The sequence below is a fragment of the Mytilus galloprovincialis genome, chromosome 3 (assembly GCF_965363235.1).
Source record: "Mytilus galloprovincialis chromosome 3, xbMytGall1.hap1.1, whole genome shotgun sequence".
Taxonomy (NCBI): domain Eukaryota; kingdom Metazoa; phylum Mollusca; class Bivalvia; order Mytilida; family Mytilidae; genus Mytilus; species Mytilus galloprovincialis.
The window spans coordinates 11,202,815-11,216,983 of NC_134840.1; the positions used below are offsets into that span (position 1 = coordinate 11,202,815).

At 36.6% G+C, this 14,169-nt stretch overlaps 1 protein-coding gene across 1 annotated transcript; it reads right to left on the reverse strand.

Moving 5' to 3' along the window:
- Window positions 1-8,674: 8,674 nt before the first annotated feature.
- LOC143067176 (uncharacterized) lies at window positions 8,675-12,695 on the reverse strand. Its single transcript, XM_076240270.1, has 2 exons — window positions 12,492-12,695; window positions 8,675-9,980 (listed from the first exon to the last, which is right to left on the reverse strand). Exon 2 carries the CDS (start codon window positions 9,945-9,947, stop codon window positions 8,934-8,936), a length of 1,014 nt encoding a protein of 337 aa, XP_076096385.1. The 5' UTR covers window positions 9,948-9,980; window positions 12,492-12,695; the 3' UTR covers window positions 8,675-8,933.
- Between the last annotated feature and the right edge of the window lie 1,474 nt (window positions 12,696-14,169).

Sequence of the window (14,169 nt, forward strand, 5' to 3'; positions counted from 1 at the left end):
ATGATATGATCTTTCTAGTTATGCCCCCGCCGAAGCGAAGACCCTCAGTGTCCTTCCGCCCGTACGTACGTCTCAAATTTAGTGTCCGTTCTCTTTAGTTTGTCTCAACCAAATATTATGAAACTTATACATAATGCTTATTACCACCAAACACAGACCAAGTTTGAATATTGGTGGTGTCGTTTTATCGTTCTTGAGTCATGCTCCTTAACAAATGGAAACGTTGCTGAATTTTCATTTCCGTTTGCTAACTTAATTTGGTCTCAACCAAATGATATGAAACTTATACACAACGCTTATTACCACAAAATACAGATCGAGTTTGAATTTTGGTGGCGTCACCTGTACCGTTCATGAGTTAAGCCCTGAACTGAAGGAAAAAATGCTGAATTTTATAATTTATATCAAATATTTTATGCTATGCATTTTATCAGCTTTTAACCATGCATAGTTTACATTTATAGGCTTTTAGCTTCAATACATAGCTTATCGTGCTTATATTCTGCTAATTACCGCCATGCTTTTAGTGCCTCTTTTGTGCTGTGTAATTTATTGCATGCGTATTATGTGTTGTATTGTTATAAATGTCTTGTATGTCGGTTAAAAGCTCATTGGAACTTATGTTTTCTTTGTTTGTATACTTTGCCGACTCTAAATAAAGCTTTTTTCATTTATAACAAGACCGCCAAAACCAGGCAGTACTTGTCGAGAAACAACACAACCTATGACACCATGCAGTACTTGTCAATAAACAAGACAACCAATGAAATCAGGCAGTACTTACCGAGATACAAGACAATCAATGAGATCAGGCAGTACTTGGCGAGATACAAGACAACTAATGAGATCAGGCAGTACTTACCGAGAAAAAAAAGACAACCAAAATGAGATCAGGCAGTACTTACCGAGAAAAAAAAGACAACCAAAATGAGATCAGGCAGTACTTACCGAGATACAAGACAACCAATGAGATCAGGCAATACTTACCGGTACACAAGACAACCAATGAGATCAGGAGTACTTACCGAGATACAAGACAACCAATGAGATCAGGCAGTACTAACCGGTACACAAGACAACAAATGAGATCAGGCAGTACTTACCGAGATACAAGACAACCAATGAGATCAGACAGTACTTACCGATACACAAGACAACCAATGAGATCAGGCAGTACTTACCGAGATACAAGACAACCAATGAGATCAGACAGTACTTACCGATACACAAGACAACTAATGAGATCAACCAGTACTTACCGATACACAAGACAACTAATGAGATCAGGCAGTACTTACCGGTACACAAGACAACCAATGAGATCAGGCAGTACTTACCGATACACAAGACAACAAATGAGATCAGGCAGTACTTACCGAGATAGAAGACAACCAATGAGATCAGGCAGTACTTACTGAGATACAAGACAACTAATGAGATCAAGCAGTACTTACCGAGATAGAAGACAACCAATGAGATCAGGCAGTACTTACCGATACACAAGACAACTAATGAGATCAAGCAGTACTTACCGATACACAAGACAACCAATGAGATCAGGCAGTACTTACCGATACACAAGACAACAAATGAGATCAGGCAGTACTTACCGAGATAGAAGACAACCAATGAGATCAGGCAGTACTTACTGAGATACAAGACAACTAATGAGATCAAGCAGTACTTACCGAGATAGAAGACAACCAATGAGATCAGGCAGTACTTACCGATACACAAGACAACTAATGAGATCAAGCAGTACTTACCGATACACAAGACAACCAATGAGATCAGGCAGTACTTACCGAGATACAAGACAACCAATGAGATCAGGCAGTACTTACCGTACACAAGACAACCAATGAGATCAGGCAGTACTTACCGAGATACAAGACAACCAATGAGATCAGGCAGTATTTACCGGTACACAAGACAACTAATGAGATCAGGCAGTACTTACCGATACACAGGACAACTAATGAGATCAAACAGTACTTACCGGTACACAAGACATCCAATGAGATCAGGCAGTACTTACCGATACACAAGACAACCAATGAGATCAAGCTGTACTTACCGAGATACAAGACAACCAATGAGATCAGGCAGTACTTACCGGTACACAACAACCAATGAGATCAGGCAGTATTTACCGATACACAAGGCAACCAATGAGATCAGGCAGTATTCACCGGTACACAAAACAACTAATGAGATCGGGCAGTACTTACCGATACACAGGACAACTAATGAAATCAAACAGTACTTACCGGTACACAAGACATCCAATGAGATCAGGCAGTACTTACCGATACACAAGACAACCAATGAGATCAAGCAGTACTTACCGAGATACAAGACAACCAATGAGATCAGGCAGTACTTACCGGTACACAACAACCAATGAGATCAGGCAGTATTTACCGATACACAAGGCAACCAATGAGATCAAGCAGTACTTACCGAGATACAAGACAACCAATGAGATAAGGCAGTACCTACCGATACACAAGACAACCAATGAGATCAGTCAGTACTTACCGGTACACAAGACAACCAATGAGATCAGGTAGTACTTACCGGTACACAAGACAACCAATGAGACCAGGCAGTACTTACCGATACACAAGACAACCAATGAGATCAGGCAGTACTTACCAAGATACAAGACAACCAATGAGATCAGGCAGTACTTACCGATACACAAGACAACCAATAAGATCAAGCAGTACTTACCGAGATACAAGACAACCAATGAGATCAGGCAGTACTTACCGATACACAAGACAACCAATGAGATCAGGTAGTACTTACCGATATACAAGACAACCAATGAGATCAGGTAGTACTTACCGATATACAAGACAACCAATGAGATCAAGCAGTACTTACCGGTAAACAAGACAACCAATGAGATCAGGCAGTACTTACCGATACACAAGACAACCAATGAGATCAAGCAGTACTTACCGGTACACAAGACAACCAATGAGATCAAGCAGTACTTACCGGTACACAAGACAACCAATGAGATCAGGCAGTACTTACCGATACACAAGACAACCAATGAGATCAAGCAGTACTTACCGGTACACAAGACAACCAATGAGATCAAGCAGTACTTACCGGTACACAAGACAACCAATGAGATCAGGCAGTACTTACCGATACACAAGACAACCAATGAGATCAGGCAGTACTTACCAAGATACAAGACAACCAATGAGATCAGGCAGTACTTACCGATACACAAGACAACCAATAAGATCAAGCAGTACTTACCGAGATACAAGACAACCAATGAGATCAGGCAGTACTTACCGATACACAAGACAACCATTGAGATCAGGTAGTACTTACCGATATACAAGACAACCAATGAGATCAGGTAGTACTTACCGATATACAAGACAACCAATGAGATCAAGCAGTACTTACCGGTAAACAAGACAACCAATGAGATCAGGCAGTACTTACCGATACACAAGACAACCAATGAGATCAAGCAGTACTTACCGGTACACAAGACAACCAATGAGATCAAGCAGTACTTACCGGTACACAAGACAACCAATGAGATCAGGCAGTACTTACCGGTACACACGATAACCAATGATATCAAGCAGTACTTACTGAGATACAAGACAACCATTGAGATCAGGCAGTACTTACCGAGATACAAGACAACCAATGAGATCAGGCAGTACTTACCGAGATACAAGATAACCAATGAGATCAGGCAGTACTTACCGATACACAAGACAACTAATGAGATCAGGCAGTACTTACCGAGACACAAGACAACCAATAAGATCAGGCAGTACTTACCGAGATACAAGACAACCAATGAGATCAGGCAGTACTTACCAAGATACAAGACAACCAATGAGATCAGGCAGTACTTACCGATACACAAGACAACCAATTAGATCAAGCAGTACTTACCGAGATACAAGATAACCAATGAGATCAGGCAGTACTTACCGATACACAAGACAACTAATGAGATCAGGCAGTACTTACCGATACACAAGACAACCAATAAGATCAGGCAGTACTTACCAAGATACAAGACAACCAATGAGATCAGGCAGTACTTATCGAGATACAAGACAACCAATGAGATCAGGCAGTACTTACCGATACACAAGACAACCAATTAGATCAAGCAGTACTTACCGGTAAACAAGACAACCAATGAGATCAGGCAGTACTTACCGAGATACAAGACAACCAATGAGATCAGGTAGTACTTACCGATATACAAGACAACCAATGAGATCAAGCAGTACTTACCGGTAAACAAGACAACCAATGAGATCAGGCAGTACTTACCGGTACACAAGACAACCAATAAGAATGAGACCAAGCAGTACTTATCGAGATACAAGACAACCAATGAGATCAGGCAGTACTTATCGATACACAAGACAACCAATGAGATCAGGCAGTACCTACCGATACACAAGACAACCAATGAGATCAAGCAGTACTTACCAGTAAACAAGACAACCAATGAGATCAGACAGTACTTACCGAGATACAAGACAACCAATGAGATCAGGCAGTACTTACCGATACACAAGACAACCAATTAGATCAAGCAGTACTTACCGAGATACAAGATAACCAATGAGATCAGGCAGTACTTACCGATACACAAGACAACTAATGAGATCAGGCAGTACTTACCGATACACAAGACAACCAATAAGATCAGGCAGTACTTACCAAGATACAAGACAACCAATGAGATCAGGCAGTACTTATCGAGATACAAGACAACCAATGAGATCAGGCAGTACTTACCGATACACAAGACAACCAATTAGATCAAGCAGTACCTACCGATACACAAGACAACCAATGAGATCAAGCAGTACTTACCAGTAAACAAGACAACCAATGAGATCAGACAGTACTTACCGAGATACAAGACAACCAATGAGATCAGGTAGTACTTATCGATACACAAGACAACCAATGAGATCAGGCAGTACCTACCGATACACAAGACAACCAATGAGATCAAGCAGTACTTACCGGTAAACAAGACAACCAATGAGATCAGACAGTACTTACCGAGATACAAGACAACCAATGAGATCAGGTAGTACTTACCGATATACAAGACAACCAATGAGATCAAGCAGTACTTACCGGTAAACAAGACAACCAATGAGATCAGGCAGTACTTACCGTACACAAGACAACCAATGAGATCAGACAGTACTTATCGATACACAAGACAACCAATGAGATCAGGCAGTACCTACCGATACACAAGACAACCAATGAGATCAAGCAGTACTTACCGGTAAACAAGACAACCAATGAGATCAGACAGTACTTACCGAGATACAAGACAACCAATGAGATCAGGTAGTACTTACCGATATACAAGACAACCAATGAGATCAAGCAGTACTTACCGGTAAACAAGACAACCAATGAGATCAGGCAGTACTTACCGTACACAAGACAACCAATGAGATCAGACAGTACTTACCGATACACAAGACAACCAATTAGATCAGACAATACTTACCGGTACACAAGACAACCAATGAGATCAGGCAGTACTTACCGATACACAAGACAACCAATGAGATCAGGCAGTACTTACCGTACACAAGACAACCAATGAGATCAGACAGTACTTACCGATACACAAGACAACCAATTAGATCAGACATTACTTACCGGTACACAAGACAACCAATGAGATCAGGCAGTACTTACCGATACACAAGACAACCAATGAGCTCAGGCAGTACTTACCGAGATACAAGACAACCAATGAGATCAGACAGTACTTACCGATACACAAGACAACCAATGAGATCAGACAGTACTTACCGATACACAAGACAACCAATGAGATCAGGCAGTACTTACCGATACACAAGACAACCAATGAGATAAGGCAGTACCTACCGATACAAAGGACAACTAATGAGATCAAGCAGTACTTACCGGTACACAAGACAACCAATGAGATCAGGCAGTACTTACCGATACACAAGACAACCAATGAGATCAGGCAGTACTTACCGGTACACAAGACAACCAATGAGATCAGGCAGTACTTACCGGTACACAAGACAACCAATGAGATCAGGCAGTACTTACCGATACACAAGACAACCAATGAGATCAGGCAGTACTTACCGGTACACAAGACAACCAATGAGATCAGGCAGTACTTACCGGTACACAAGATAACCAATGAGATCAGGCAGTACTTACCGGTACACAAGACAACCAATGAGATCAGGCAGTACTAACCGGTACACAAGATAACCAATGAGATCAAGCAGTACTTACCGAGATACAAGACAACCAATGAGATCATGGATAAAATGCCAACAATTGGAACCATCAAATACTTCACTATCTTGTCAACAAAAATGTCTGTCGTAGGTTCATGAGAGTTGTCACAAGAACATGTAGATCCCATTTTGTCAATCTGTAGAATTTTTGTTGGATTCTATCAACGTTTTGTCTTTGTTAAGATCTTATTTCATACAAGTGAAGATTGACGCCGATACTGCAGTGGTTTACATATTAACGTGGATCATTAGTGATGGAGAAATATAGGGTGTTTAAATTTGGTACAACTTTACACTTACACTTATTTTGACATATTTTGTTAGTTTCAATAGCCATTCAACATATTTGATAATGTTTGTTTGTAATTTGATAATGGCAAAAGAGTAATTGCTGTATAACTAGCTCTTGTATGTGTGAGATAAAGAAGGTCATGAGTCAATATTTGTTGACGTATATACCTATACCCGGTGGTTTTGATAACAAATAACCTTTAGTTTCCTATTCCATCTCGTAGTTTTTTACTGTTATTTTTTAGATAAAATTTAAAAAGGACAATTTTCGTCATTTACAAGTTTATCAAAAAAGTCTTAAAAGAAGCATGCTTTGTTTTATAACATTTTTTTAAGATTGTAGATAAACGCCAAGGGGAAAGCAACATAGCAATACAAATTCATATATATATATAGTTAAAAAAAGTTTTAAACTCCGAGTAGTCGATATTGTCATAATCGTTTTGAACAAGCAATCGTTCAATGAACACAGTCGAAAATGTTTAATGAAAATGTACCATTTATTGTTTAACCATCCTGACGCTTTGTGTTTTGGCCAATACAGCTATGTGTAACCTGTAGCGTTTTGGCATTGTATACACGTATATCATATATTATTTAAAACGACTGTTGGCCACGACGGACAATGGCTACAAGTTTGCTATACAATAAAAGGGTTATTGCATATGAACTTTGTCCCGGGTAGATTTTTAATTTCACGAGCTGTGCAATATGTATTTTAGAGGGATAATATTCTCCACTGTTTATGCAATAACTCTTTTAGTTTATAGCAAAGCTTGAAATAATTGTCTGTAAAAACATAATTATTGTTGGTCACTGAAGACGTCACTTCTTAATCAATTGAAGCTTTACTTGCACAAGTGTTTTATGGTATATTATCGCCCGCTATGTTTTGGTTACTTTCTTTATGAAATATGTTGATGCTATGCAATTTAATACTTCATTGTTTCGTTTAACTTGTTATGTGATTGTACAGCCTTCAGATGTGCCAAATAATGTGACAATGATAGGAATGCAGCAGTGCTATGACAGTTAACAAAGTAACAGAAAAGTGTTGAAATATGTAAATAAATACAACACAAGTTAGTTCAGATTTAGTAATTTGTTCTTTTATTTCTTTTAGAGCCATACTTTGTTGGAATTAATTAGCTTAAGTATCGTAACTTTTATGTTTTGTGTGTTGAACACAAAAATTGTTAGAGCTTACATTAACCTTAATTATTCAACATTTTTTTGAAATTTTTATGATGTTTTTGTCCTTCCAAACTTCTAGTCCTTGAACTGTATTGTACTCTAGGAAATTGTGAGTTTAAATAGTTTACTTCATGTGATGTGCAGTATTCCCTTTTAATTCGTCATTTTCTGTATCAGTATCCTACATGCCAATATTGTTTATCATGGTTGACCTACCTCCCAAAACCTATCCATTGTATTCATAGCTCTTTTAATCTTGTCCTGGATATTCATGAAATATCTGCTACTGCACGTTAAACAACAACAATCAATCCTGAAAATTTCCTTTTTCGTTATTTTTAATGTAGACAGAAAATTATTCAAAAATTAATTACAATTTAGAAACCAGCTATATAAAATGAAATAAAGATTTAAAAATCAAAAAAATTTAATCACTGACTTGCAACTTTATCTGCTCAATTGATGAACTGTATCGTTGTAATATTTGTCACTGATCAATTAGCGAACTATATCGATGTAATATTTTCCACTGATCAATTGAAACCTAGTATCGATACAGTATATTTGGCACTGATCTATTAATGAACCGTATCCAATGTCCATGTAGGTAATATTGGGCATTTGATATATTTTGTTTTATGTCAATGGTAAGTTAAAAGGAGGTAAAGAATAAAGGTATTGTGTATTGTGCATTTGTTTATTTGTTTATTTGTTTATTCATCCATGATATCAATGCAACTCCTATAACTGTTGCTTTGACATTCGTGAATGTTTATATAATACAGTAGACTTATTGTGCTTAAATGCAACAAACAAAGCTTAAAGGAAAACATAATTATGCTCGCCATACATGTTCTTTAACGAGATCTTCAGAAAAAAGTCTATAAGGGCCACTTGTATTTCCGTGGTTATTATATGTCCACAAAATTGGTACCATTAGATTAAACCGTATATATTATTTTCAATCAGCATTTGCTTGCACGAACAACGGTATTGCAGGTTAGGTTATACTGCACAATTTGAATCATACTGGTTTAATCAAAAAGCAATGTGTGTAATGGAATTATAATGAAGCAAGCTGAATCAAGAGAAATGCTGTAGTTTATATCTGACATGTCACATAGTGTTCGTTTGAGTAAAGAGTTTCGTTTGCTGTCCTGGCATATGTACGCATGTTTTCTTCCCAGTTTCTCGTAAAATGTATTTTAGTTTCCCAGATCTACCTTTATTCAAATTTCGAGTTGCGTCTGGTGTGGTTACTCGTGGATCTGGTTTTGGGCTACGCATAATTTTGCCCGAATGCATTAGAGTTTCCATTCTATGGCCTTGATCTAATACGTAATTTGGATCACCTTCATTCTTAACTCTAGGAACAGGTCTGGTTGACAGAGGAATTTGTCCGTAATCATGAAATAATCTTAATATCCTCTTTCCCTTTGCAAGTTCAGCGTTTTGACTACCTTCTGGTTTAACTCTTGGGATTCCAGGTTCTGAAATAATCCCGTTCATGTAAAGTCCTGAATGAACGATCGGTTTCATACGTTTGCCTGTATGAATCGATGCTGTTTGTTCAGCTTCCGGTTTAACCCTTGGAACAGGTCGTGCAGATAAAGGGCCTTGGGCATAACTATGGATCAAGCGATTCATTCTACCGCCCTTATGAACTTCTGCAGTTTGTTCCGCTTCTGGCTTAACTCTGGGTATGACTGGCGATGGAGCTGATTGGCCAAATTCGTGTACGATTTTCCTCATACGTTTCCCTCTACTAATTGAAGCAATTGGTTCTCCTTCAGATTTAATCCTACAAGGAGCTGAATCTGGTCTTGGTGTTGCTTCTCCATTTATTAAAGTTTTAATCGAACCACACGTGCCGTGTTTATAATTCTCAAATGATTCGGCAGTCGGGCATCTTGGAACAGGTCGTGGCGATTCAAATGCTTTATCGCCACGCTTGAATACCCATTTATCAATGGAACCCCTGTGTTTCTCTGCAAAATCAACACCTTGAAACTTCAATCGAGCCACGGGAACAGGGTTTCGGAAGGTACCATTTTGGTCAAATCCTGGATACGGCGAAACAGGTGTAACGGCTCCCGAACTGACCGAGGATCTTGGTGTTAAATGTACCATTCTTCTATTGGGAGATCAGTCTAAGTTTGTTTCCTAGAAATGAAAGAATGTTAACTTTTTAATAATTTTCATTAAAAACAAGATTTAATTTCATAAAGACACATAATCATAATTACGAAGACAAGCATTTTTTCATTTAACGTTATTACACATATCACAACTTAGATAGTCTTCTCCTAAATCAAATAATTTATAATATACAACTATAATAATATGTAACAACAACATTCTATGGTGACCGGATGCGGCCATTTCCCTTTTTCGTGTTTCGCGTTTTCTCCTCTCACTCAAAATTGAGAAATTGGGAAATCGGGAAATCGGGAAATCGGGAAATCGAGAAATCGAGAAAGCATAACAAAGAAATTGAGAAATCGAGAAAGCAAAATCGAGAAATTGAGAAATCGGAAAATCGGGAAATTTCACAAATAGATGAACAACAGTCATACGTCAAAAAGCTTATCCATCGACATACTATCTGTTTTAAAACTTGTCTTTCGAAAATTCTCCGAATAAAATGAGAGCCGTGGTGTAGTGCATCGGACTACTAACACAAAGGTTCCTGGTTCGATTCCGGTTTGGGATGAAAATTTCAGGAACTCAATTTTCGGCTCTCCCTTGACACCATCTGCGAGTATGGTCTTAAGGAAACGATGATAGTCCGTCGGAAGGGGACGATAAATGGCTGACCCGTGTCAAGAGAGAGTCATATCTCTTGCACGTTAAAGACACCCTTGTAGATTTCGAAAAAGAGTAGGCTAATGCCTCTACAAGGCAGCACTCGCAAAACTTGTTTCCCAATCCACCATAAATAAATATGTTTAAACTAAAATGCATGACTTCTTTAAATAAGGATGTATTTTGACTTAAAAGTTAAATTTTCGTCTAGAGTTGTTTTACCTAAAAGGTGAATTCTGATTTGTGCATAAAGCATTCCTGATAAATAAAGATAAGTAAATGAAGCGCGGAAATGAAAACTGCTGTCCAACATACTTCAAACTTACTCTGTCCGATTGAAACAATCCATTTCACGATTAATTGCTAATCTACATTTTAATTGATATTTACTGATATTCATACCTCCTTAAAATGTCTAAAATGAAACCTTACAGCTGCATTTGATAGCCATAGTGGGAAATAAAAGTATTCACTTTTATAGAAATGTTATAAAAAAATATCATTCCCGGCTTTAACTGATTTGGTATGGAGGATAATTACTATTCGGTATTTCCAGAGAATATAATTAGTTTTTTTTTTATCTTTATCATCACTGTAAGTGCCCTAGGTACTGATTATATGCATCTAAAACCAGTTTATTATGAGTGCTGGTTTGGGTTTTACAGAATGGAGAAATGGGTCAATACTACAGAAAAGGAGGCAAAAAAATAAAAGAGGGGGAAAAGGTGCGAACAAATACAGATTAGAGGATAATTTAGATTTTGATAATAAAGAATTATAGTAGAGAATAACCAAAAACATAAAGAATACAGAAAAATTACCTACCAAATTGCAGAATTTGAAAATGAATGACTACCCATTATTACATCCTTGGTGTTGTTTCCAGAGGTTCCGTCAAATAAGTGACAAAATTGTGTGGTCAAAATACAAAGACTGAAATGAAATGAACGAAACGTATATAGGTAGGGTGCGGTCTTATTGGCGTTCTACCTATATCTTGTTTTTCACATCTGAAAATATGATTCAATTTACAAAACATACCTTTTCTTTTTCAATACTATTAGTTTTAAATGTATAAGTCCTCCCTCAATTTTTTTCACTGGTGTAGTCGCACATATTAAAAAAATATCGGTAAATCGTTTTCGTCATAATTTTTTATCAGTTGGTATAAAGGGTCGGATCTGGGGTAACTGACGGTGACAAAGGGGGTTGAATTGAGGGTCTCATGTACAACAGTATAGAAATTGATACAAATATTTCAATCAATCTATGTTTAGTAACCGTACACAAGGAACAGTGAGGGATTGTAGGTTAAATTCCTCTTGCGGAACAATGGTCGTTTAGGATTATTCAATACATATATATATAAAACGGTCGTTAAACTATTAATCAATGATTTTGTATGTGTAATATATGTAAACTCTGTCACCAGAGCCAAATTTGATAAGTTGAATAAAACTGCGAAGGTGTTAAACATATACACGTAGATAAGAACTAAATGATTTAACAATATTTTGTATCGACCCTTTACGTTAAATTATTTTTCCTTTCTGTTTTGTTTTTCTTTATATGGAATTACCAGTTTTGAATTAGCAGCTACTGCTTTATATCACCATGATAGTTTTTCTTTTAAAAATCATACCAAGACAAATCAAAGCTATTGGAACCCTCTATATATAATTCATATCTTCCTTTTGATGACAGACGAAACCCTTTCTATATTAGATTTAAGGTTGAGTTTATTCCGAACGTTAAAATTTCGGAGTGGTTTAAGTTAAACAATAGATTACACAGCTGTGCATCTCCTAACTCGATCGATAGTAGACAACATATAATTTTATATTATGAAAATCAATATACTTTACTTACCTTCTTAATAAAATAACATATTCATTCTTCCATTTTTCCACTGTTCGTGTTTTCTTATGTCCACACTTGGTTAGATTCAACAATGTAATTACACTGTTATTAACCGTATTAGGTGCACATTTTAATCAAAGCGGCGTTTGATCGAAGTGCAGATCTTTGGTATAATATGTATGGGGGCGGGTACAAAAATGACATGTGTAAATAATTCAGACCAATGTCACTTGGAAAATGACCAAGATAAGACAATATGTTACCATATTATACAATATAAGACTGTTTGTTCACTTAATTGAAAATGATATTTTAAGGTTTAAATCACTCATATTTAATCAGATGTTATTAGTTATTGTTTTCCCTGTTCGAAGCAATATCATTTTAAGGTTAGGACATTTGAGTGATTAAAAAAATGTAATAGAATAAATCACTTATTAAATATTATGACAATAACATAGATGTTGTGTTGAACTCAATGACCTCATAGCAATACAATAACACAGATACCATTTATGTTAAATCTTTCACCTTTCCGTTACCTAAGCTACAGACCTTATTCAAAATACTCTTTACAACAATAAACACACCAGGTTGTTGACCTGCTATATGAGGGTAATTTCGGCTACCGTTATCGTCAAGTTAGTTTTGCTGATTTAGTCCAGTAGCAAGTATTTCAATCCTATTCGGACAACAAAACTTTCTAAAAAGCTCACTAGTCCACTGTAAACCAATAGTAAACAAACTCAAGGTCTATTCACATGTCAGATGGAACTACTTTATTATTTTTTCAGAAACTTTAAATGCCTAAAAGTTGTTAGAGCTTGTACTTCTAATAGAGAACGGTATGACAAAGATCTCTTTAAAAATTCATTCAAATCTGTCAATTTTGAAATTTTATCAGATTTTTCAAAAGAAATTTACATTTATCGACCCTTTGGGATGTTTTGTTCTTATTCTGCAAAATCCCTGCTAAAGACCAATACACAAACATTTCAATATTATATCAATGGGCCACTCATTAGTTGGTAAACCAGCAAAATACTGTAGACAAGTTTGTTTAGGTAGACCCCCCTAATTCAAAGATGAACAAGGCTAAGTTTGATGTAATTCTGCCCACTGGTCTCAGGACAAGACTTAAAAAAATGTTTATTATACAACTTACTATAACAATAGAAACCATACTGGACAATTACCAGGCTTGTCAAGATACGTCATAAAAAAGACAATATCAACAAGAAATATATAATTTAAAATTATAAGAGTTAATCACTGTACATCCTTTTTTCAGAGGCTATTATTTTTTGTAACAGCTGAAATTTTGATTGGTTATCAAGGATATTGGTAATTGTTGTCAAAGGCAATAAATACTACAGAACCATTTCAATAACTTTATATTAATCATAAATGCATAACTTCAGAATAAATATATTAAATCTTAAGTTCTTGTTTATGCAACAGCAGCCAAATTAGGTCAGCAAGCATAATCTATATAATTTTAAAACTAAATACAGTGAATTCAGAAATGATTGTATTTGTAATGCCCCACCTAGTGTCATAGTGTTTTCATCTGTGCTTCCATCTGTCCCACTTCAGGTTAAATGGTTTTGATCAAGTTAGTTTTTGATGAAGTTGAAGTCCAATTGACTTGAAACTCAGTACACATGTTTCTTAAATGGTCTTTCTA

Coding starts and splice junctions, on each gene's coding strand:
- LOC143067176 (XM_076240270.1), bottom strand. CDS start 9,947: ATGGTACATTTAACACCAAGATCCTCGGTCAGTTCGGGAGCCGTTACA.